This window comes from Copadichromis virginalis, linkage group LG7, assembly GCF_057382275.1.
Source record: "Copadichromis virginalis isolate Kocher_CV1m ecotype Utaka linkage group LG7, C_Virginalis_male_GT1.1, whole genome shotgun sequence".
In the NCBI taxonomy this organism is placed as follows: domain Eukaryota; kingdom Metazoa; phylum Chordata; class Actinopteri; order Cichliformes; family Cichlidae; genus Copadichromis; species Copadichromis virginalis.
Window position 1 is genome coordinate 28,452,857 of NC_140624.1, and position 23,616 is coordinate 28,476,472.

A 23,616-nucleotide genomic window follows, 5' to 3' on the forward strand; every position below is an offset into this window, starting at 1 on the left:
ACAATTTTCCACTAATGCGTCGTCCCTGTACCAAAGTTGCTGTCAGAGGTTGTGTGTGGAGGCGTGGAAGAGATGACCCAAACGCTGGACTCACGGTGCAGAAATGAAGAGGATTTATTGGAGGGTGAGTGAACAAAGCAGGACCAATGGAGTGACTGGCTGGCTGAAAGAATGGCTGGCTGACTAACTGAACATACAGACGGAGGGACGACATGAACATCAACATCAATGACACGACAGAGAACTGGTGAAACCGAGGAACTTAAATACACAGGTGAATAATGACAATGATTGGAAACAGGTGAGTACAGGGCTGAACATAATCTGACTAATGACACGGGAGACAAGCTGACACGGGAAAAAACAGGAAGTGAGAACATTAATGTGGCGAACCAAACTGGACTACAGGTGACTGGAGGACAGGTGGAGACTGGGCTACAGGTGACTGGAGGACAGGTGGAGACTGAGCTACAGATTGAGCTAGTGACGGAGATAAAATTACGGCTTGGGCTCGTAAGGCTGGTGCCTGGGCAGGGGACAGTTCAGCTAATTTAACTAGGGATAGTGCGAGGGCGTGAAAGGCTGGGTCAGGAGGTGGATGAAGTGGTGAAGTAGCAGGTGGACCGGTTAGCTCTGCCTCGCCTCTAGGGGGGTCAGGCTGGGTTCTGGCCGCCCTCAGCCTAGGTGCTGGGACAGGCACGGGAGGTGGCTGGACACCAGTCACCCCCACCCGAGGAACAGAAGTGAGTGTGGAGGTATACGAGGTCACAGCTGCCCTCATCCTGGGAGCAGGCACAGGTGTGGGTGTCAGCTGACTGATAGGAGTGGAAATGATGACTGGGTGAGTGATACTGACAGGTCTATTGGGATTTATTCTGGTCCTTCTGCCACCACTATTTACAGTTTTTGACTGAACAGTCTTTGGGGGAGCGGAGCAGAAAAAATCCTCCCAGTCCACTTCATCCTCTAGGAGGGAAACGTCCCATGAATCAGAGATGGGTTTACTGTTGGTTTGAAGTGGAGAGTCAAATGAGGGTGGAAAACAGTCGCTGGAACTCACCACGGGGAATTGCTGAAAATAGTCCATTTTATGGCGGCGTGTGCGCCGCTTTCTCCGGGAAGAGGAAGCGGCCGGGATAAACAGCTGAGCCTCTGGCGCGGTAGCCTCCGTTGAGCCGAGGTGGGAGGCGTAGCCGTTGTGCCGTGGCGATGGTGGCGGTCCGGCGAATGAGGCGGCAGGTGTGTGAGCGAGGAGCGGAGCGGCGAGAGAGGGAGCGGCCGAAACGCGGCGTGAAACGTCCACTCTCCGCGGCAAATGCTCCGGTGCAGGTGAGGCAGCAGGTGGGGGAACGCGGCGTCTCCAAGGCCCGCCCAGAGCCAAGCGAGTGCCCTCGAAGACGTGCTCTCGCTCTGCGAAGAGCCGCTGTCTCTCCTTGAGCTTTTCCGCCCACAAGGAGAGTGCTACCTCCTGCCGCTCGTAGAGGTCCGAGTCCGCTGGGTCTACAGCGTGTCTTCTTGGCACGGGTCGTGTCATTCTGTCAGAGGTTGTGTGTGGAGGCGTGGAAGAGATGACCCAAACGCTGGACTCACGGTGCAGAAATGAAGAGGATTTATTGGAGGGTGAGTGAACAAAGCAGGACCAATGGAGTGACTGGCTGGCTGAAAGAATGGCTGGCTGACTAACTGAACATACAGACGGAGGGACGACATGAACATCAACATCAATGACACGACAGAGAACTGGTGAAACCGAGGAACTTAAATACACAGGTGAATGATGACAATGATTGGAAACAGGTGAGTACAGGGCTGAACATAATCTGACTAATGACACGGGAGACAAGCTGACACGGGAAAAAACAGGAAGTGAGAACATTAATGTGGCGAACCAAACTGAACATGAACAAACTGAAATCACTGGGTCAACGACCCAGGAACCCTGACAGTTGCCATGTCCCAGTGGCCCCCAGGATTACAGGCCTGTCATCCTGTCATCATTACATCATGAAGACCCTGGAAAGACTCATCCTGGACTAGCTCCGACCCATAGTAAGACCACATCAGGATCCCCTTCAATTTGCTTACCAGCCCCATCTAGGAACTAAGGACGCCATCATCTACCTGCTCAATCGTGTCTACACCCATCTGGACCAGTTGGCGAGCACTGTTAGGGTCATGTTTTTTGACTTTTCCAGTGCATTCAACACCATCAGGCCGACCCTCCTGGGTGATAAGCTGGGTGAGTCCTTTGTCACGTGGTGCGAGCAGAATTATCTGCAGCTCAACGTGGCAAAGATCAAGGAATTGATTGTGGATTGTAGGACGACCAGGAAAACCTTGACCCCGTTTCAATATTTAGTATTTATAATCCTCCACAACGTGGACATTGTGGAGGACTATAAATACCTTGGAGTACACATAGACAATAAACTGGACTGGGTTAAAAACACTACTGCACTTTACAGGAAGGGCCAGAGTCCACTCTATTTTCTGAGGTGGCTGAGGTCCTTCAACATCTGTCGGACAATGGTCAGGATTTTCCATGAGTCTGTTGTGGTCAGTGCTGTCCTCTATGCTGTTGCATGCTGGGGAAGCAGGTTAAGGGTTGCTGATGCCAACAGACTCAATAAACTGATCCGCAAGGCCAGTAACGTTTTGGGGATGGAGCTGGACTCTCTTAGGGTGGTGTCAGAGAGGCAAATGTTGTCCAAGATAACACAAAGTTGGACAATACGTCCCACCCACTGCATAACATGCTGACTAGCCACAGGAGCACGTTCAGTGAGAGACTGAGATTACCAAAAAGCACCACTGAACGACAAAGGAAATCATTCCTGCCTGTGGCCATCTCCCTGTACAACACAATCTAATACTCCGTAAACACTGCTATAGTTACATCTTTTTGCACACGCTCTTTCTTACTTATTAATGTTGCTGTCTATGGCAGATGTGGTTATATTTATTCATAACTACATCTGCCAACCCTGGATATTCATTATTTGGTGATTTGTATATATTGTATATATTGTGGTATTCCTTATATCTTAACATATTGCATTGCTAATAGTCTAGTCTGTTTTTGTTTTTGTTTCTATTAGTGTTACTGTACTGGAGCAACCGTAACCCACATAATTTCCCTAGGGATTAATAAAGTATTCTGATTCTGATTCTGATGTCTACTGAGGTATTTCCATAATGTTTCATTGCTTCCTTTTTTATAGGAATGTTTTCTTCGAACACTAAATAATTTCTGGAAATACATAATAGATATTCATTGATGATCCTTAGATGACGGCCTTTAGTTTTCCTACAATATGTTGCTGGCCTCTTCTGGGCAAAATGATAAACTGCAGCCATGATATTTACACAAACAGCTTTATTTCAAGCATTATCTGTATTTATCTATATCTATGCATCTATAGAAAGCTATCATGCATGAACAATTCAAATATACACATAATTATCTAATAATTCACTGGCTTTACCAGAGCTGGCATGCTAGATTCTTGTTGTAGTACCACGTCACTGTGTATCCACTGAAGTGAAATGGTTTTTAGGCCTTTTTCTCGATGAACTGTCAGTTTGGATTGCGTGTACACAGTCCGAGCTGGTGTGTCTCATCTCTTCTGGAGGTAGTGTATGAGGACTTTCTCTGAGCTCAGAATGTGACTGGGTCTTTTGAAGTCCAGCGACTGCAGTTTCTGGATGCCTACGTACACACACATGCAAGCACACACAAAAAGGGAGGTGTTTAAACTGCCATGTCAACCAGACTTTATTATATTTATGCACATCAGTACACTCTTTTTCAAGAATATAGCAACAATGAAACTTTTTACAGTACATTTGATTATAAACCAACTTGAAGTGTAAGTCGTTTAAATCAGCTTTTTTATACCTCTACAGTAACAGTTTCTGAAGTGTGTAAAATGTGTTGCATAATGATAGAAATTCATTGGAATAAATGAACTTATTACTGCTTCTGAGTACAGTAAATTATTACCGTTCACATTAAGACTTCTGTTTCAATGTTCTTAGTTTCTCAGTCCAGAAATAAAAAGCCACAATCATGGGAGTTGCCATAATGAAACTATTTGTTTTCAGGTTACTCTGGATAAGTTTAGAAAGGCCCTGTAGGTTTTTGTCTCATGGTAGCCTGGCCTTCAGATTCCCTGCACCAGCAACCGTGGGTGTGATATTTCATAAAGAGTTTGAACTTTGCACACAGCCTCTGGAGGACAAATGGTGTCACTGCCTCTATGGATGCCCTTTTCAGGTTGTGCTGCTCTCTTCAAACAGGAAAGAGCTGCGTCTAGACTGAAGAAAAAACAACCCAAACTTAAAAACCTTTATTTTCACGGGTTTACATTTAGGCTACTGTCTGTGTGTATAAATGGACTGATTCTTATATAGTGCTTTTCTACTCTACCTGAGCACTCAGAGCACTTTTATACAACTTGCCTTATTCACACCCATTCATACAAGTGTTTTTTCTGTGCTCTTTCTATCTAACATTCACATACATTCATACTCCAAGATCGGAGAACAACGTGGGGTTTGTATTTTGTCCAAAGATGTTTGGCCTGCAGACTGGACCAAACCAACAACCTGCTGATTAGCAGAAGACCTGCTACAGTGACCCAGTGTGTGCAGGTGTGTCTGTGTGCGTGCATGCACAGGTGTGAGAGTTTGTATGTTTGTGCTTTAACTTCAAGGTTGACTCTTTATGACATTTTGTTTTGTTGTTTTTGCTATAAGACATTGTAGACCTTCCACCATCCATCACATTTCTATCACTAATACATTTCAGGGTTGTGGGGGACTGAAGTCTATCCCAGCTGCCATGGGGGTGTAAGGGAGGTACACCTTGGACAGGTCACCTGTCTGTCACAGGGACCTACACACTGTTCTTTTTCTTTTTTTTACAGTAAATTATAAGCCCATTGTAATGAAATATGTTTTATAAATAAAATGGACACTGATACTGGTAAATGGACTGGTTCTTACACATCACTTTTAAATTCTACCTGGGCACTGAGAGTGCTTTATACAACTTGCCTCAGTCATACCCGTTCATCTAAGCACTTTTTTTCTATCCTTTTTCTACACAAGTACTTTCTATCTAGCATTCACACTTCCATGGATGCATCGGAGAGCAACTTGGGCTTAGTTTCTTGACAAGGATATTTGGCATCCAGATCAAATGACCTGAGCCACAGCCAATCCATATTGATGCTGATGCTTTGGAAGCCTGTGTTCTGGCTGTCATGGCCGTCATCTCTTTGCCTCTAGCCTCAGCACAGGTATAGGTAGGTGGATCAGTGAACTATGTATATCTTGCCAGTCAATATGCAATTCAAGTTCTCTGAAATTAAGATACCAATCTGGAGCTGTGGGCCTCAGGAGGAGGAACGCATCAGACCATGGTTAAAGAATTGCCAGAGACTAGCAACGTGGAAGTGGCCACAACAATAATCGGGTAATGAATGTCAGAGTCTCTACGCATTTTTTAAACCACATCCCGATCACCTCTCTGTAGTGCTGTGTGCATGAGCCTGATGTACACGACTTCCATAACTCGAGACGGAATTTCTCATTTAGATGTTACTACATGTGAGAACCAGAAGCTGTAAGAAGAGGAGAGCAAAATAACCAACACACCTGATTTTAAGTAATATAGAAACTGCATAATTTTCATACATCATAATGATGGATGATGGATTGAAATGCCCTGCAGGTATGCTGGTGAAAGCCATTAGAGAGAATCGTAATCCTTGATTTATACCCATGGGCCTTGTGAGACAAAAGGTCAGCAGCAGAAGATTGTATATAGATTTCAGGACACTGAACACTGTAACGAAAGATGATTCACCTGGCCTACATGTGTGGAATGATTTCTACCATTAATGGTTGCAAGCACAAAATTTACTTGTGTGTGCAACCTGTTTTACTTATCACACACAATGACGGATGTTTAGAGAGTAATTTGGGATTCTTTTGCTCAAGGACTCTTACCAGAGTGGAGGAGCAGGGAGTCAAACCATTAACATTCTGAGTATTGTTAGGAGCAGTTTGGTTTGGGTTCAAGGAGGGAGGGAGCATATATTAGCCAGGGGAAACCTACACACAGTAATGCCAACTACAGTTTATTTAACTGGAACTTGAGGCCATTAAATGCTGCAAACTGAGAAGGATAATTTGACAGGAGAATGCTTTACAGTGTACTGACAATAACGTGCTTGCCGAGTTATGGACAGCAAACCGAATACAGCAGAACTATAGAGAGTAGCTCAGCTTGCCTCTTTTGAGTCTGATAGTAGTGTAAGCAATAAATATTGTCTTTCCAGTTTTCCAGCAGGTTCCTGGTCAGTTTCAGTGCCCAGGAAAATATGATTTCACAGGAACTGGGACGATCAACCATTGAGCTAAATACTGTAAAAGAATGTAATGGAGAGTCTAAGAGCAATGGATGGATGCCAATGACGCCGGCATACCACTGTTTAAAAGGTATATATGATCTTGCCGGATAAGACAGTATGGAGTGTTTGTTGCAAAATGTGTTAAACATGATATACTTACTAAAGCTAGCTGACACAGAGCTGCTGGTTAGAATACAGTGGGGCAAAAAAGTATTTAGTCAGCCACCGATTGTGCAAGTTCCCCCACTTAAAATGATGACAGAGGTCAGTAATTTGCACCAGAGGTACACTTCAACTGTGAGAGACAGAATGTGAAAGAAAAATCCATGAATCCACATGGTAGGATTTGTAAAGAATTTATTCGTAAATTAGGGTGGAAAATAAGTATTTGGTCAATAACAAAAATACAACTCAATACTTTGTAACATAAGCTTTGTTGGCAATAACAGAGGTCAAACGTTTACTATAGGTCTTTACCAGGTTTGCACACACAGTAGCTGGTATTTTGGCCCATTCCTCCATGCAGATCTTCTCGAGAGCAGTGATGTTTTGGGGCTGTCGCCGAGCAACACGGACTTTCAACTCCCGCCACAGATTTTCTATGGGGTTGAGGTCTGGAGACTGGCTAGGCCACTCCAGGACTTTCAAATGCTTCTTACGGAGCCACTCCTTTGTTGCCCGGGCGGTGTGTTTTGGATCATTGTCATGTTGGAAGACCCAGCCTCGTTTCATCTTCAAAGTTCTCACTGATGGAAGGAGGTTTTGGCTCAAAATCTCACGATACATGGCCCCATTCATTCTGTCCTTAACACGGATCAGTCGTCCTGTCCCCTTGGCAGAAAAACAGCCCCATAGCATGATGTTTCCACCCCCATGCTTCACAGTAGGTATGGTGTTCTTGGGATGCAACTCAGTATTCTTCTTCCTCCAAACACGACGAGTTGAGTTTATACCAAAAAGTTCTACTTTGGTTTCATCTGACCACATGACATTCTCCCAATCCTCTGCTGTATCATCCATGTGCTCTCTGGCAAACTTCAGACGGGCCTGGACATGCACTGGCTTCAGCAGCGGAACACGTCTGGCACTGCGGGATTTGATTCCCTGCCGTTGTAGTGTGTTACTGATGGTGACCTTTGTTACTTTGGTCCCAGCTCTCTGCAGGTCATTCACCAGGTCCCCCCGTGTGGTTCTGGGATCTTTGCTCACCGTTCTCATGATCATTTTGACCCCACGGGATGAGATCTTGCGTGGAGCCCCAGATCGAGGGAGATTATCAGTGGTCTTGTATGTCTTCCATTTTCTGATGATTGCTCCCACAGTTGATTTTTTCACACCAAGCTGCTTGCCTATTGTAGATTCACTCTTCCCAGTCTGGTGCAGGTCTACAATACTTTTCCTGGTGTCCTTCGAAAGCTCTTTGGTCTTGGCCATGGCGGAGTTTGGAGTCTGACTGTTTGAGGCTGTGGACAGGTGTCTTTTATACAGATGATGAGTTCAAACAGGTGCCATTCATACAGGTAACGAGTGGGGGACAGAAAAGCTTCTTACAGAGGACGTTACAGGTCTGTGAGAGCCAGAGATTTTCCTTGTTTGAGGTGACCAAATACTTATTTTCCACCCTGATTTACGAATAAATTCTTTACAAATCCTACCATGTGGATTCATGGATTTTTTTTTCACATTCTGTCTCTCACAGTTGAAGTGTACCTCTGGTGCAAATTACTGACCTCTGTCATCATTTTAAGTGGGGGAACTTGTACAATCGGTGGCTGACTAAATACTTTTTTGCCCCACTGTATCTCATCATTTCAGTTCAATTCATTTTCATTTGTTCCAATTTTGAAGAGAAATCTCTTCACAACAGCCAACCAAATGATCAACACTCTCCAGGAGGTCGGCGTATCAATATCCAAGTCTACCATAAAGAGAAGACTGCATGAAGGTAAATACAGAGAGTTCACTGCAAGGTGCAAGCCACTCATAAGCCTCAAGAACAGAAAGGCTATATTCGACTTTGCTAAAAAACAAACAAACAAAAAACATCTAATAAAGCCAGTTCTGGAAAAAACATTCTTGGTACACATGAAACCAAGATCAGCCTCTACCAGAATGATGGCAAGAAAAAAGTTTGGAGAAGGCGTGGAACAGCTCATGATCCAAAGAGAACTACATCATCTGTAAAACATGGCAGAGGCAGCCTGATGGTTTGAGCGTGTATGGCTGTCAGTTGCTCTAGGACACTCGTGTTTATTGATGATGTGACACAGGACAGAAGTGGCTGAATGAATTCGGAGGTGTTCAGAGACATACTGTCTGCTCAAATCCAGCTAAATGCAGTCAAATTGATTGGGTTTCATAATGCAGATGGACAATGAACCAAAACCTACAGCCAAAGCAACCCAGGAGTTTATTAAAGCAAAGAAGTGGAATATTCTTGAATGGCCAAGTCAGTCACCTGATCTTAACCCATTTGAGCATTTCACTTGTTCAAGACTAAACTTCAGACAGAAAGGCCCACAAAGAAAGAGCAACTGAAAGCTGCTGCAGTTGAAAAGGAGGAAACCCAGCATCTGGTGATGTCCATGATTTCAGGACTTCAGGCTGTCATTGCCAGTGAAGGACTTTCAACTAAGTATTAGAAATTAACATTTTATTGTCAGTTATTTAATTTGTCCAATTACTTTTGAGCCCCTGAAATAAAGGGATTGTCTTAAAAATCCTTTAGTACCTCACGTTATTATGCAATCTTTTTGTTCAGCCCACTGAATTAAAGCAAAAAGTTTGCACTTCAACTGCATCTTGGTTGTTTCATTTAGAATTAATTGTGGTAATGTACAGAACCAAAATGATAAAAAAGTTGCCTGTATCCAAATATTTATGGAGCTAACAGTAATAACTGCAGTTAACTCAGAAAGACCAGTTGAAGAAAAAGAGTCAAAATAAATATCACTGGTCATGTAAATAGCAGTACATGATGTTATGTCTGTGAGTAGCTTTTTCCACATGTGACAGACACCGGGGCACATATTTTTTGACATACAAATGCACAAACACACAGACATCCATACACGCAGATGCACATGAATACTCAAAAATAGTAGCATATAGCAATAGTCAGTAATATCAGTAGGATTATTCCAGCTTTTGATGAGCACCATTGACAGTAACTACAGTCAGAGGTCCAGGGAATGAACACGTTTATCTAAATTGATCCTATAACCCACTCAATTTTCTTCCACTAGGCTATCAGAAGTCCACGACAGATTTAGCTCTACTAACGAAACATAAAAAGAGAGAAGCACAGAAGAGCAAAAGAGAGAAGCTCACTGACCACAAGCCCTCACAGACTCACTGGATGGATCACCATACCAAAAGAACTCCTCATTCGACGATCAGTTTATAGACCAAAATGGATTCTAGTCCATAATATCTTCCAGTCTTCAGTAGTCCAATGATGGTGTTTCATGGCCCAGAGAAGCCTCTTTGTCTTATTCTGATGTCTTAGTAATGGCTTTCTTGCTGCATCTCATCCTGTCAAACCTACAGCTCGAAGGCTTCCTTTCACAGTTGAAGCTGAGACTTGCTTACTACGACTACTATTAAGCTGTGAGCTGCCTATCACGCAAGCTGTTAACTCTCAGAAACTTGTCCTCTGGTTCAGTTTTCTGCATAAAGATTACTTAAAGCATAACTTACATATATAGTAGAACTATTATAATATGTCCACTTTATCATAACACTGAATATGGGGGAACTGTCCTCACTGTGAATGCTTACAGGCTGCAGCCTATGAACAAATAAAACTACTTCAGCTGTTCACAGTGGGTCACCACAGCGGGTAGAGCTCCATATTTGATATGGCAGACTTACATGAACTGACAAAAATGTCCCTCCAGACACAATCCTCTCCGGATTTGGATCTCCTCTTTGGAGCTTTTGCTGTTCAGCCAAATGTGTAAACCACTGCACTGTGGTGCTACTACATGAGTGAAATACATGTTGTGTATTTTGGAATGATATTTCATCTTTAGGCTGCTTCTTTGAGGTTACTACTGCAGTGATTTGGCACTATATAGAAAGAACTGAATTTAACTAAATTATCCAAAAATTGATTATGACTGCGGAAGTAAGTTGTAATTCAGCTCTTCACTTTTTTTTTACCTGGTGCTGAGTGGCAAACTTTTGAAGTTGAAGTCTTGAAGCTGTGAAGTTTTGAAGCTCCCATTCTTGAGGGTTTTTTTTTTTGTTTGTTTTTTGCCTTTTGCTTTTTTTAATGACTTCATCGACAGCTACATTTTTTCCTCTGTTTTTTTGACCACAACAAAGAATGGGAGGGAATCTCAGTATTTTATTTGTTTCTATAATGGCTGACATCCCATGTAAACATCCCATGGAACATGACCACATGGTAAGTAACACTCTACACTCTCTCTGTAGGATCTACAAAACTTCTTCAGTCATATTCAGTAAGGGCTGACTTAGACTTTATCGTCCTGTGAAGGAACGTTTCTGTGGCTTGAATATTAAACTGTTAGAATGCACAGAGGGAGCTTGTCTTTGCTGTTGCAATTTGAAACCAACATGTTGTTTGGATTTCTTCATCACTTGAGGCAGAGGTCCTCCAAATGACTGTGGCTGTGGTGAATGGATGTGGATAATTAATGGATTTAGGCCATCCTGCGACCAATTACTGCACACGCAGCTGAGCACTTTCATCTATTTCAACTCCACTGACAATTTCAGAAAATCTTTCATTTTCTATTTAATCTCTTTATTGTATCATATTAAACTATGACTGTCTGAGACCTGATTTTTTTTTCATTTTTTACTTATCTATACATGTATCTGTCTATTTATGGCTGCTGTAACACAGGAATTTCCCAGCACGTGAGATAAATTGGGCGTGGGGAGTGGTGGGGGGTAGAGTTGTTGATATTTTTTGGCCCATTGATAAGGCACTTCAAAGTTGGGTTACGTGAATGCAATTTTATTCCATTTTGAATGGAAACAAGTTATTCTCTGTTTATTTTTTGTACTTTTTGGTTTTCTTTTCTGTTATTCTCAAGTTGGTATGAGGAATCCATTTCTTTTTTAGTACCCATTTCACCTACCTCATCTCTTCCTTATATATCCCTTTAGAATAACTTTGCTTAAGGATACTATGTTAATAAGTCTTTCAGAAACAGAATGAGATAAAATCATGCCATACTGTACCTCGGATCACTGCATACCAGCCAAGGAGGCACTGCTTCAAAACACTGTTGTTGTCCTCTGAGACAAACCTCCTGCCATCTGACAACAAAAATTGGAGAAGACACTTTGTGCTAACACTGATCTTCTTACATGTATGATTCTCAGATGTACTGTAAAATAAAAAAGTCAAAGCTAACACAACTAACAGCTGAACTCAAGAGCTTCTACGGGAGATCAAGTGTGTTACTGATATGTTTTAATAAACATATGGTTCTGGGGCGCACAAGCGAAATGAGAATTATAGGAAGTGACATGTATAACCAGATTTACTTATTTTAAACAACCCTATCTCAACAAGCTTGAATCATAAGATGTTCTTTTTATTATTCCAAAATACATTGTGAAGATTTGTGTTACAAAATTATACAAAATGTAATGCATATGCAATAACAGTAAACTGAGTGCAGAAAATTGAGACATATTATTAAAAAGTTGGGATGATTGTTTTTTAAAAAGTTTAAATTAGAACTAAAATGAGTTTGACATCCCCGATATAGAGAGAAAAAGCGTCTGTGTTGTGGTTAAACTCACGTTTGCCCTTCAAGTACATCATGGACTGAGGGCCCCAGTGGATATTCAGCTGAAGGGGAAATACACAACAAATGTTTCCTGGTAAAATATGTGTTACAGAAAATCAGTGGAACAAGTGAGTGGCTATGAGTTTTACCTTCTGCGCATAACAGTAGTCAACAAACAGGCAGATGACTAAAGTACATGTCCAGATAACTGCCACTTTCGTCATCTGGGAATAAAAAGCAAACAAAAAAAATGTTTGTTGTCCAATATTTTGTATCCTGTACATCAACATGCCAACATTGTAAGAATCAGAAAAGTGTGTTAAGCTTCATATCACTTTATCATGCCGAAGAGCTGAAATTGGCACATGTTGAATGTATGTTGCATATTTTATATACATGTATCTGTAAATAAAATGTTTTCAAAAATCCAAGAATAGGTCAACAAAGTTGTTGCCTTTACTTTAATATAATTCATCCATTCATTAGTGACAAATCAGTAACACAGTAGATTAAAATAATTGTGTCTATTAGTCAAAAACAATGCAACTAGTAAACTAATTGAAATCCAAATATAAAATAATGTAGTAGTTAAAGGCATGAAAAAATGTCATACACACACACACACACACACACATATGTGTGTGTGTGTGTGTGTGTGTGTGTGTATGACATTTTCACTAAAAAAATACTAAAAAAGCTGATGAATCTACTTTAAATAGGATGCCCCCAAAGAAGCAAAAAAAACCCCCAAACTAATAAAAAAACAACACACACACACACACACACACACACACACACACACACACACACACACTTATTTCCACTTACTATATCTGCTGTAGCGATAGCATTCAATCCAGTTGCAGCATGTGTGAGTGTGGGTCAGAAAGATATTCCAGTCTGCTTATATCTCCAATGAAAAGCAGGAGTAACACGTTCGATCCAGCCCCACATGAAGCCTGGCAGGACTCCTGTTTACTAAGAGCTAAAAAACAGACTGACGTCAAGACTGTGAGGTGCAGTGAGGAACATCAATCGTGGATCTGTTAAATGAGGTCTATAAGTGGTGTGTTTGTGTGTGAATGTGTAACATTGTCCCAGTGAGTAACAGATATTTTATATGTTTACTGTTTTATTGTTGCTATTTTCATGAAATGTTTCCTAATATCAGAAATTATTATTCCTAAAAGTTTCTGTCATTCATTATCATTTATTGTGTCATTCGTTATCTGAGTCCATGGCCCTAATTTTCAGTTCATACATTCTAATAAACTGGAGATTTAAATGTTATACATGCATGACTTCATGACTTTCATGTGTGTGTGACACATGAAAAGAGGTAATTTTGCAATTTCGTTGACCAGGTGCTGTCCGCCGTGCTTGAGCATTTCTGCAGCATTTCTGCAGACACCATGTCCAGACCCGGTGATTGTCCAAGTCAGTGGCTCGGTTGGGTGTACTGAAGGCGAACGTGCTATCGACTGGACACTGGTTCAAGGTGTCTTTGAAGTGTTACAAACAAAAAAAAACATTATAGTAAATGTACATCTGAAAGGAATGGCTTTATATGCCACCACAACTACCTAAACTTTATTTACACACAAGCTGATTATTTCTTTGGACAGTGTTGCAGACTCAATGTGTGTAACACTTTCTTTTTCAGATCTAGTTGCTATCGGGAAAAGAAAACAGCTCAGAAGATTGGCTTAAAGTAGACATTGTAAGGCGTTGTGGTGTGGATGTGGAGAAGAGAGGACCCAAACAGAGGTTGGTGAAGGATGTGCACATTTTTTAAATGTAAAGGCAGGATGAACAAAACATGAGACTGACTGGCTGAAGGGTGAGCTAACTCAACTGGAAAACTGGCACGTGGGATTGACGATAACAAGACAATGAACTGAGGGAAACTGAGGGCTTAAATACACAGGCTAATGATGATGATGATAAGAGACTGGTGAGTACACAGCTTAACTTAATCTAACTTATCTCTTGTTCTGCTTCCTGTGTTATAACACACGTAGACAGGTGGTTAACACAGTAAGACAGGAAACACATGGAAAATAAACAGTGAATATGAACAAACTGAAACACTGGGTCAACAACCCATGAACCCTGACAGACATAGAGATAAAGATGACTTTATTGTTGCTATACTTCGGCATCGTACTCTCTAGTTAGCTAACTTAAACTAATGCAGTTATATTAGCAGCAACCAGCCAACCTGGTGATGTCACTCTCGCTACTAGCACATAATAGTGCTATACTTCCTCTACAAACTTTAAGCACTTTTTTCTTAAATCCAGCTTCAAAGTGTGAGTGTCTCAGTGCTGAATTTGACAGCTGATCACAACAATTTCTATGCTGATCCCAGGAAATTTAGTGTGGTGATCAGTCAATAATCTGATAAGGTCTAATTTGTTCAGTTTGCTGATTACCCTCGTCATGGACCCTGGGTCAGAGTTGTTGTTCTGGACTTATTTTTGAAAGTGTAAGATAATGATGTCTGGTTCCTGAATATGTTATTTTCTAGACTTTCATGAGTTTTGTGTTTTAGCTTAGGTTGACTGTCTCTCACACAAAATCACCATCGAAACACAGCACACATCCCGCCAATGATTCAATTCCTCATAAACCACTGAATCAGGAAGTTTTGGACATCACTGATCACTTGACTGTTCAGACGAACCAACCCTCGGCAGTGTTTCTGAAGCAGTGTGTTGATTTTTTTGACACATGCACCTGAGCTTCAAATGGGCCATCACTAATTTAAATTGTCTTTTTAAAGAGTTCCTGAATTATTTTATAGTTAAAAATGTAGAACAAAAATATTGTTAAAGCACAAATAGGCTTTGATTTCGTCACCATTATCCACACAGGATTATTCAGACTGGTAAGAAAATAAATCCACACTACATACCAGATATCAAAGAATATCTTTATTATCTCAAGGCTAATTTATAAATAGAAACATTGCCCTATATTCACAACAACATAAATAACACAAGAATACACAAATTAAAAAAGATAAACATGTCTCTTATGTAACAACTCTGAAAGCTAAATCTGAAGCTTAAAATAAGAAAAGGAAACAGTGACATGAATTTACATTAACAACAAACATTTCAGAAAGTTATTCAAATTTCACTTTGACCAGTAAAAGCTTCCAGAAACCAGAGATTACAACTTGTAAATATACAGATAAAGATCATCCAAGTCTACTTTTCTGAAGTTGCAAGCAATCGGTTTTTCCCATCTCTACAGTGTACAAGTGTTAGTTTGTCTTTTTCTCAAACATGGTTTTAGCAATCTGAGAAAGACAGCGTCCAAACTCACACAGGACCATGTGCTCAGCCTGGGCAGGGCTCTGAGTGTCTCTCTCAGCCATCTCAGCCTGAGCAAAAAGACAGTCACCTACACCCTCTAGTACAGCTGGGGTTATCACCGATACAGGCCACCTGAGCACACAAACAAACATTCACAGACATGAGTACTCTGGTATCTTTTTTTAATAAGATAAATAAATAAATAAATGGGCTTGTTAATTCAAGAAATATTTTAAAAAAAACTCCATAAATACCTCTAATTGTAAGTAGATGAGTACCACTTTCATAGAATTAGTGCGATCAACAACTTAAACAGAGTTGTTTAGGTTGTTGATCTGTTTGTTAACATAAAGTTTTCTGCTCCAGCAGTAGTGTGAGAGAACATATTTAAGTGCTTGATATCTAACATTCACACTCAAATGGATAATGAGTACCTTGTGGTTAGTATCTTGCCTAAGCTTATTTGGCATATAGTCTGGAGCAGGCGGGGATCGAACACCAACCTTCTGATTATTAGATCGGAGGACAGAAGGAGATAGATCAAAAGCTCCACTATTGAAAAGAGCCAGAGTTTAACCCTAATTAGTAATGATTAAATGCACAAATAATATATATATACACACATAGAGAAAAGAGGTGAAAAGAGGTGAGTGGAGAAGAAACAGTGCATCATAGGAATCCCTCAGCAGCCTACACCTATTGGAGCATAACAAAGGGAGGATTCAGGGTCACCTGATCCAGTCACAACTATATGCTTAAGCAAAAAGCAAAGTTTTAAGCCTAATTTAAGCAGGACCAGGCTGAGCGGCAGACCAAAGTGCTGGAAAATCTGGTTGCTCTGCCGCTACTCCCCCTTGGCACCAGTGATGATGCTCTGCAGGATGTGGGTAGGGGAACACCCCAAAGCCTCTTCTGGATGGTTTTCAGGCCGCAGTAGAGGCCGTTGGCCTGAGCAGGGCGTGGACGTGCAGCGATGGTGCGTGTAGTGTCAGCTGGTTAACCAGCCGGCCATTCAAAAAGCGCTTTGTGCCTGTTACCTTTAATGGAGGTCCTATTTGTGCATATTGGCATGGACCTCATTGGGCCATTTCACTGGGGTGCACTCAGATACCGCTTTGTATTAGTTCTGGTGAATATGCAACACGATATCCCGAAGCAGTGTTGAACCTAAGAGCAAAGCTACACATGTTGGTGAGGTTATCACATGAGAATTTGCTCCAGGTTCAGGAACGTCGCCAACACTAAGCCCAAATGTAGCAACTTATTAGCATTAAACAATATTCAAAATACGTTATTCCCCCATATAAAATGACAATTTTACTTTACCTCTTTAGTGAACATCCTTGGTTCTCATGTGGCTAAGCGTCCTGTGTTATTGATTACTAGACTAATTGCTAAACTCTGATGAAAAGGCATGGTGATGCAGCATGGTACAACACCTGTGTTTGCAACAACTGACACCAACTGCTGTCTGGTCTCTGAGAAATGCATAAGGTGTCTCTGGTGTTGATGCTTTGATACACTGATACTGGCCATAGTGAAAAGAGTGTTACTTCCAATTTGTTCACACACTAACCGTAAAAGACACCTATGTATCTCTGTGTTGACACAATGACACTATTTCACACCCTGGTTTGAGATTATGTTTGCCTAATCATACCAATTCTGTATGATTTTCTTGTGTGGGCTTATCAAAAAGAAATACTTTCATGACTCACTTGTCCTTCGCATTGACAATCTTGTCTTTGGAGCCAGTTTGTGGGCCTGCGTCATAGTTCCTACAGCCAACACACTTACAGCCGGAAGTACACATGATGTTGGCCTAAACACAAATCAAACAAATATAGGTGAATTTTTTAACAGCTGATTCATGATCACTGGTATTCGTACTTATGCTTCAAAGGTAATGTAATTCTTAGCCAAATATCTGCAAAGACCCAAACTGACATTAATACAACCAGCATAATATCATTAAAATAATATAGTCAGTTGTGGGGGCTGCCAAAACAGGTACATGGAATGTCAATGGTGGTGAAGAAGTCTGATAGCGGTAGTGCAAGGTTCAGAGGTAGTGGCTGGATCAAGCTCACCTCAGCACAGCTTAGGTCAGGGGTCACACCAACCTTTTTGAAAGTGAGAGCTACTTCTTGGGTACTGATTAATATGAAGGGCTACCAGTTTGTCACACACTTCTCAAATACCAAATTTCCTCAATTTAACTTAATTATGTGTTATCGTGGTAAGTGAAAATGTTGTAGAAGTGATCACTTGAAAGTGTAAATACTTGCAGAGATTTATAGAAATAAAGCGTTGCATATTGATATTTATCTGTTTCCTACCTGGTTTCCTACTTGCATTCTTTATAATTATGGTGAAAAATAATTAACATAATTAGTGTCTTTACATAGATGAATATCATTAATTATTAATTACAACAATTTTTAACAAATCATGCACTGTGACATACATTATTTTTGTATGTATGTAACATACAAAAATCAACTTAGAACTTAGTTGCTCAGCAATGCATGTTGTGTCCACATTCATGAAAGGATTGGAAACGAATGAGACACATGGCTCAAGCTGATCAAGGTCACAAAACCTGTTCTCAAACTCTTGACCAAGTCAGTTTATGACTTGAGTGTACTTTTCTGCAACTTTGTCAAAAGTCTCAGATGCAGAAGCATTGTCTTTCAGCACCATCTGCACAGAGGGAAAGTGCAGCACCTTTTTTCTCTGTAAATGCACAGAGAAGATGCTCATCTGGTCTTTTTTTTTTTTTTTTTTTTTTTTGCCTGTCCCGTTTGGCTCTTTTGCCATCAGAATTATTGTCTAAAGGCAAAGAAAGATGCCCAACGGATTTACTTTACCAAATTGACCATCCCAGCCTTGCCGTAATGGTCCATTTGATTCACCTTTTATTGTTTATTTTATTTTCACTTACTGAATACGGGACAGACTTGACTGGGGGAAAGAAGGGGAGAAAGAAAGAGGGAAAGAGAAACAGCTGAGAAGAGGGACGGGGGAGAAGGGCAAAAAACAAAAACCAACAGAACGGGCAGAGAAAAAAAAATGCATATATCAATCACCTGGGTCACCTGCTGAGAAAGAAAAAAGAAAGCAAGCAGAAGAGAACAAGAGTAATAGAATAAACAACATCACAATGATATATGGGAATATGACAGTAAATACTAAATATTAAACATTATTGTGCAGCACATAAGATCAACAGAACACAGTGTGCTTTGAGGTAGGAGCCAAAAAGGGTGTAGTTTGTGGGTGTGATCACCCGTGTGTACACCTGTGAGCATGGACGCGCTTGTTTTTTGTTTTTTAAAAGGTTCCTTCATGTAATAATCTGCTAGAGGGTGTGGGGGGGCCACAGCCCCGTCCTTCAGGGCATGAAGCAGGTATGGAGGAGATCAAAACTCCAGACATCCAGAGGCCCCCAGAACACAAGAGACCAAGGAAGACCAACAGAGGGGCAGCTGCGCCACTGTCCCAGAAAGAGCTGAGGAGAGTCCCAGATGAGGGCTCACTCAGCAGCCGCGGAGCAGAAGCCAGGGGGAGTTGCAGTGACGCGCCCGTGAGCTCCGCCGGCAGCCAGCCGCGCCTGAGTGACCGAGCCCCAGGCCGAGAGGCCGGGGGCACCCCACCTCCGAAGTGGCCCGAGCGAGCCCCAGGCTCCAGGCCCCGATAAGCGGCCGCCAAGGAGTGAGCCGGTGTGTACCTGGACGCCCACCCCCGGACACAAAGAACCACCAACGCACCGATGTCCGAGGGGGACCGCCACTGGCAGGGGAAGTGGTGGTAGGGGGAGATAGGCCTCCAAACCTTGGAGGGCCTGAGATGTCCCCAGAGAGGTGGCGCCTGACACCCAACCTGACATATAGACACAGACATACAGGCACACACAGATACAAACATCCATTCCCACCCTCATGCTCTCATATGCACTTACTCCACACTCAACCAACGTGGAGACAGACATAAAGAGACGTTGTACACATGATCACACTCCCCAAGCGTACTCTACAAACCGGGTCTAGGTGCCCTTGCCCCTGGAGGGGGGAACTGCACCCAGACCCAGGTGGTGTTACCCTTTTCCCTACGGTGGGGGGAGGCAGACCGCCCCGACTCTGCAGCAGGAGGAAGGCTCCACACTCCAGACCGCAGTCGGACGGCCAACTCCTCCTCCTAGCCCCCCCGCTCCAGCAGGTCGCAGAGAATGGGGGTGAGAGAAGACTCCAAACCTCCCTCCACCCGCTCATTGTAGTGTTGATGCATGTGTGTTCTAAGGTGCATTTAAAACCCAGGAGGGCTTGGAGCTACCTGCCAGAGAGCAGCAGGTAAGCACATGGTCCCTCCTGCTAGCCCTCAATGTCTACGTGTATTTAAAATTGAGAGGTGGGCAACGATGCCAGGGGTGGGGTGTACACCCTGATGGTACTTTGGACTCCGTGTATCGTGCCCACCCCCAAGATCCTATATGTATGTTGTTACGTTCTGGTCCCGGCAAGTAAATAAACGTAACAAATAGTTTGCCCCACTCACTTCCCACCCACGCACAAACCCCAACAACGACACCTTTTTTAAGTATTTAAGCAGCCATTTATTTTCATCAGCAGTGAGCAATGCCAAAACAATAAACAAAACTCCCTATAAAACAATCCCTAGTCTTCCCTACACCAAAATAAAAAGCCAAAACAAAAGACAAGTCACTTACCTAACTATCTAACGAAAAACAGGAGAAAACTTGTTCAACAAAAGAAAACGGCTTCTCACGCCTACTAGGCTGCGACAGTGAAAGTTATACAGCAAAGGAACAAAAAAGTGACCGCCACTGGTTAACTTATTTACAATTATTTACATGGCAAGGCTAGAGGTACACGTGAATACTCCAGCCTGCACTACAATGACACAACACACAACTCTGTGACCGAGTCAACGGGGTTCCAAACAGCACTCCCAGGTGACTGTCATCCGGACGTTAAGTACTGGAGGTGGTCCATCAATTATCCAGTCGGAAGGTGTGTAGAGACTCCACCCAGATACCTAGCAGCCACGCCCAGGTGTCCACCTCCTAGGAGAGAAAAAAGGGAAAATACCGCCACCATCCTCCGGTGGGAGGCACAACACCAACAAACACATCACTGGGTCATAACAGTTTCCCCCACCCAAAAAAAATCAAACATCCAACCCCACACAAAGATGTTTGATTTACGACCTAGAGAGGGCATCAGCCATAACATTCTCTAAGCTCTTATATATCGGATCTCAATGTTGAAATCCTGTAGGAGTAAGGACCAACGCATGAGGCGCTGGTTGCTGTTTTAGAAATGTTCTAGAAAAGAAACAGACTGGGTGGTCAATGCCATTTTCATCCTCCTGCACGAGCACTGCACCCGCCCCCAAAACACTGGCGTCCACCTCTGAATCCTTGGCCCCTCAGGAACCGCCCAGGGACACCAAAAGTCTCCAGATTGCGCTTTCGCTCCTCTGCCCACGTCAGTCTGAGCCCATTATCAGATGAGATGTTGTCAAAGAAAAACTTTGCTTTGTCATAGTAGCACTTTGGACCAAAATTATCCTCCCCTGAACTCAGCTGCAACCCCTCCTTTTCCCTTCCCTCAGAATTCCCATCTTTTAGATTCAGCCCCTCCTGTAACTTCTTCTCAAGCGCCTCCTTAATGAATTGCGCGTTGGAGGAATCAAAATCAAAGTCTGTGTCAAATTTAAGGGTGGGAGATGGAGCATTAGCCACCATCAGCTGGCCTCTTCTGCGGTCCCTATGCCGTCGAGGTCCTTGTCTTTTTCTAGCAGGTGGCCTGGTTTCAGCATTTTGCTGCTGACTGTCCTGAAAAGTGAATCTACTTGGGTCTGATTGCATGGTGGCTTCAGCGACCCTTGTGGTTTGAATATTTGTTCTTCTCGTCCCCTTGGGCTGCCTCCTATTCTGCTGCTGCTGTTGCTGGGATCCACTCGCACCTCTCCTCTGCCTAAATGTCTTTACACTGACGGTTTGAACAGCCTTTGATGTGGCACGATCGAAACCACTGTTATCTGTAAGTGGTATATCGACTACTTCTGGCGACGGAAAAACTGTGCCGCCAGCTAGATCGTTTCCCAAGATGATGTCAATACCTGCAACCGGTAACTGGGGTCGCACCCCAAGCTTAACCTCACCAGACAAAAACTGAGACGAAAGCTGCACCAAGTGTAAAGGAACCCGTATTACACACATCCTAACTCCCCAGGCTAACACATCCGCCCCACAACAGGATTGAGCTGAAAACGGTAAGACCCCCTCACGAATGAGCGACTGTTTCGCACCAGTGTCTCGCAAAATACTGACAGGAGTCCGCCGATCTTCTCCTATCAAGGAAACAAAGCCGTTTGACACAAATGGCTTAAACTCCTTATCTACTTTATCATTTTCGGGTGCCATCACCTCCCCCCAAGTAGGAGAGTTTGTCTGTAGAAGGTTTATTGGGGAAGGAGATGTACCCTGCCTGGTCATTTCTTTTCTCTTCAGAGCAGGGCAAACCGCAATAAGGTGTCCCTGCTCATGGCAAAAAAAACACACGCGGTTCTCAATGGATGAGGGGATGGCACGGCGGGTGCCCCTTGGAGACCATCTGGGCGGGCTACTGGAAGACGGAAAACTGTGAGCAGGAACCGAAAACACCACTTTGTGTGTCAACACAAACTCATCAGCCCGTATAGCAGCAGCGGTGAGAGTCGTAACCTTCTGTTCGTTTAAGTAGGTTACCACAGTGTCTGGTAGTTGGTTTTTGAACTCTTCCAACGTCACCAACTCACGCAGGTCATTCAAGGTGTTTACTGCTCTAGCATGACACCACTTATCAAACAGAGTTTTCTTTTCTCTGGCAAACTCCACATAGGTCTGGTTGGCGGATTTTTTCCCATTCCTAAATCTCTGCCTGTAAGCCTCTGGCACAAGCTCGTAAGCACGCAGGACAGCAGCCTTCACCATATCATAGTCAAAACTGTCCTCCAGAGAAAGAGCGGTGCACACCTCTTGAGCTTTCCCCACCAATCTACATTGGAGTAGAAGAGACCACACATCTTTTGGCCAGTGCAGCGCACCTGCGATACGCTCAAACACTGTGAAATACGAATCCACCTCAGTTTCCCGAAACGCCGGCACCATTTTGATGTGTTTACTCGCATCAAAGCCACCACCTGGCATCAAGGCCGGTGGCTGCGGAGATGGCGACTGCGGGGATGATGACTCCGGGGAGGGTGCCTGCGGAGATGGTGGCTGCGGGGCTGACCGAGGTACAGGCGGACTGGCAGACACAGAGGCTCCCCTCTCTACCTCCAGAGCCCTGATCCTCAAGTGCATAGCCTCCACCTCCAACTGCTGTTTCTTTAGCTCCACCTCCCTAATGCGCAGCGTTACCCGCAGCTCCTCTGCAGAAGGGCTAGGTGGGCTAGGTGGAGAAGGGAGATTTTTCAGTGGGGCAGACACACCAGCCACGGCCCCCAGCTCAACCCCCCCCGCAGGACCCGGCTCACCAAACACCCCCTTGTCCGTCAACTGGCCACATAGGAGCTCCCTAAGCTCTTTCTTCTTTGCAGTCAACGGCACAGTCACATCAAAGAAATCAGCAATAAGCAAGAGGTCAGCCTTTTTACACCTACCCAACGTCTCTGCAGACGGGCTCAGAGTGAATTCCTCCAACTTAAACTCCATCCTAACACACACACCCCCCCACACAAGAAAAAACCGCCAACCAAGAAAACAAGCCACAAAAAGAACACAAAAGAGACGAGCCCCCAATATGTTACGTTCTGGTCCCGGCAAGTAAATAAACGTAACAAATAGTTTGCCCCACTCACTTCCCACCCACGCACAAACCCCAACAACGACACCTTTTTTAAGTATTTAAGCAGCCATTTATTTTCATCAGCAGTGAGCAATGCCAAAACAATAAACAAAACTCCCTATAAAACAATCCCTAGTCTTCCCTACACCAAAATAAAAAGCCAAAACAAAAGACAAGTCACTTACCTAACTATCTAACGAAAAACAGGAGAAAACTTGTTCAACAAAAGAAAACGGCTTCTCACGCC

At 43.1% G+C, this 23,616-nt stretch overlaps 3 protein-coding genes across 6 annotated transcripts in view; all 3 read right to left on the reverse strand.

Annotated features, from left to right (window-relative positions):
* Window positions 1-3,398: 3,398 nt before the first annotated feature.
* Window positions 3,399-13,172, reverse strand: LOC146705227 (spexin prohormone 2-like). Its single transcript, XM_085465177.1, has 5 exons — window positions 13,022-13,172; window positions 12,343-12,417; window positions 12,207-12,255; window positions 11,637-11,714; window positions 3,399-3,709 (listed from the first exon to the last, which is right to left on the reverse strand). The coding sequence occupies exons 2-5, from the start codon at window positions 12,415-12,417 to the stop codon at window positions 3,618-3,620; spliced, it is 294 nt and encodes a 97-aa protein (XP_085321303.1). The 5' UTR covers window positions 13,022-13,172; the 3' UTR covers window positions 3,399-3,617.
* Window positions 13,173-15,107: 1,935 nt separating this feature from the next.
* The window catches only part of tesmin (testis expressed metallothionein like protein), a 28,853-nt gene continuing 20,344 nt past the window's right edge, over window positions 15,108-23,616 (reverse strand). For all 4 annotated transcript variants that reach the window (XM_085462844.1, XM_085462841.1, XM_085462843.1 and 1 more), the window contains 2 exons: window positions 17,235-17,338; window positions 15,108-15,648 (listed from right to left, as the gene is read on the reverse strand). In XM_085462844.1, coding sequence (XP_085318970.1) covers window positions 15,465-15,648; window positions 17,235-17,338 — 288 coding nt within the window. In that variant the 3' untranslated portion in view covers window positions 15,108-15,464. The remainder of the gene's footprint in view (window positions 15,649-17,234; window positions 17,339-23,616) is intronic.
* LOC146705229 (uncharacterized) lies at window positions 20,021-21,926 on the reverse strand. The gene has a single exon (XM_085462840.1). It carries the CDS (start codon window positions 21,758-21,760, stop codon window positions 20,897-20,899), a length of 864 nt encoding a protein of 287 aa, XP_085318966.1. The 5' UTR covers window positions 21,761-21,926; the 3' UTR covers window positions 20,021-20,896.

What these genes read in the sequence shown, in the direction of transcription:
- LOC146705227 (XM_085465177.1), bottom strand. Translation starts at nt 12,417, where the DNA reads ATGACGAAAGTGGCAGTTATCTGGACATGTACTTTAGTCATCTGCCTG. An exon ending in ACTACTGTTATGCGCAGAAG is followed by an intron (nt 12,256 to 12,342) that starts GTAAAACTCATA and finishes TTTCCCCTTCAG; the next exon opens with CTGAATATCCACTGGGGCCC. An exon ending in CTGGTATGCAGTGATCCGAG is followed by an intron (nt 3,710 to 11,636) that starts GTACAGTATGGC and finishes GTGTGTACGTAG; the next exon opens with GCATCCAGAAACTGCAGTCG.
- LOC146705229 (XM_085462840.1), bottom strand. Translation starts at nt 21,760, where the DNA reads ATGTGTGTAATACGGGTTCCTTTACACTTGGTGCAGCTTTCGTCTCAG.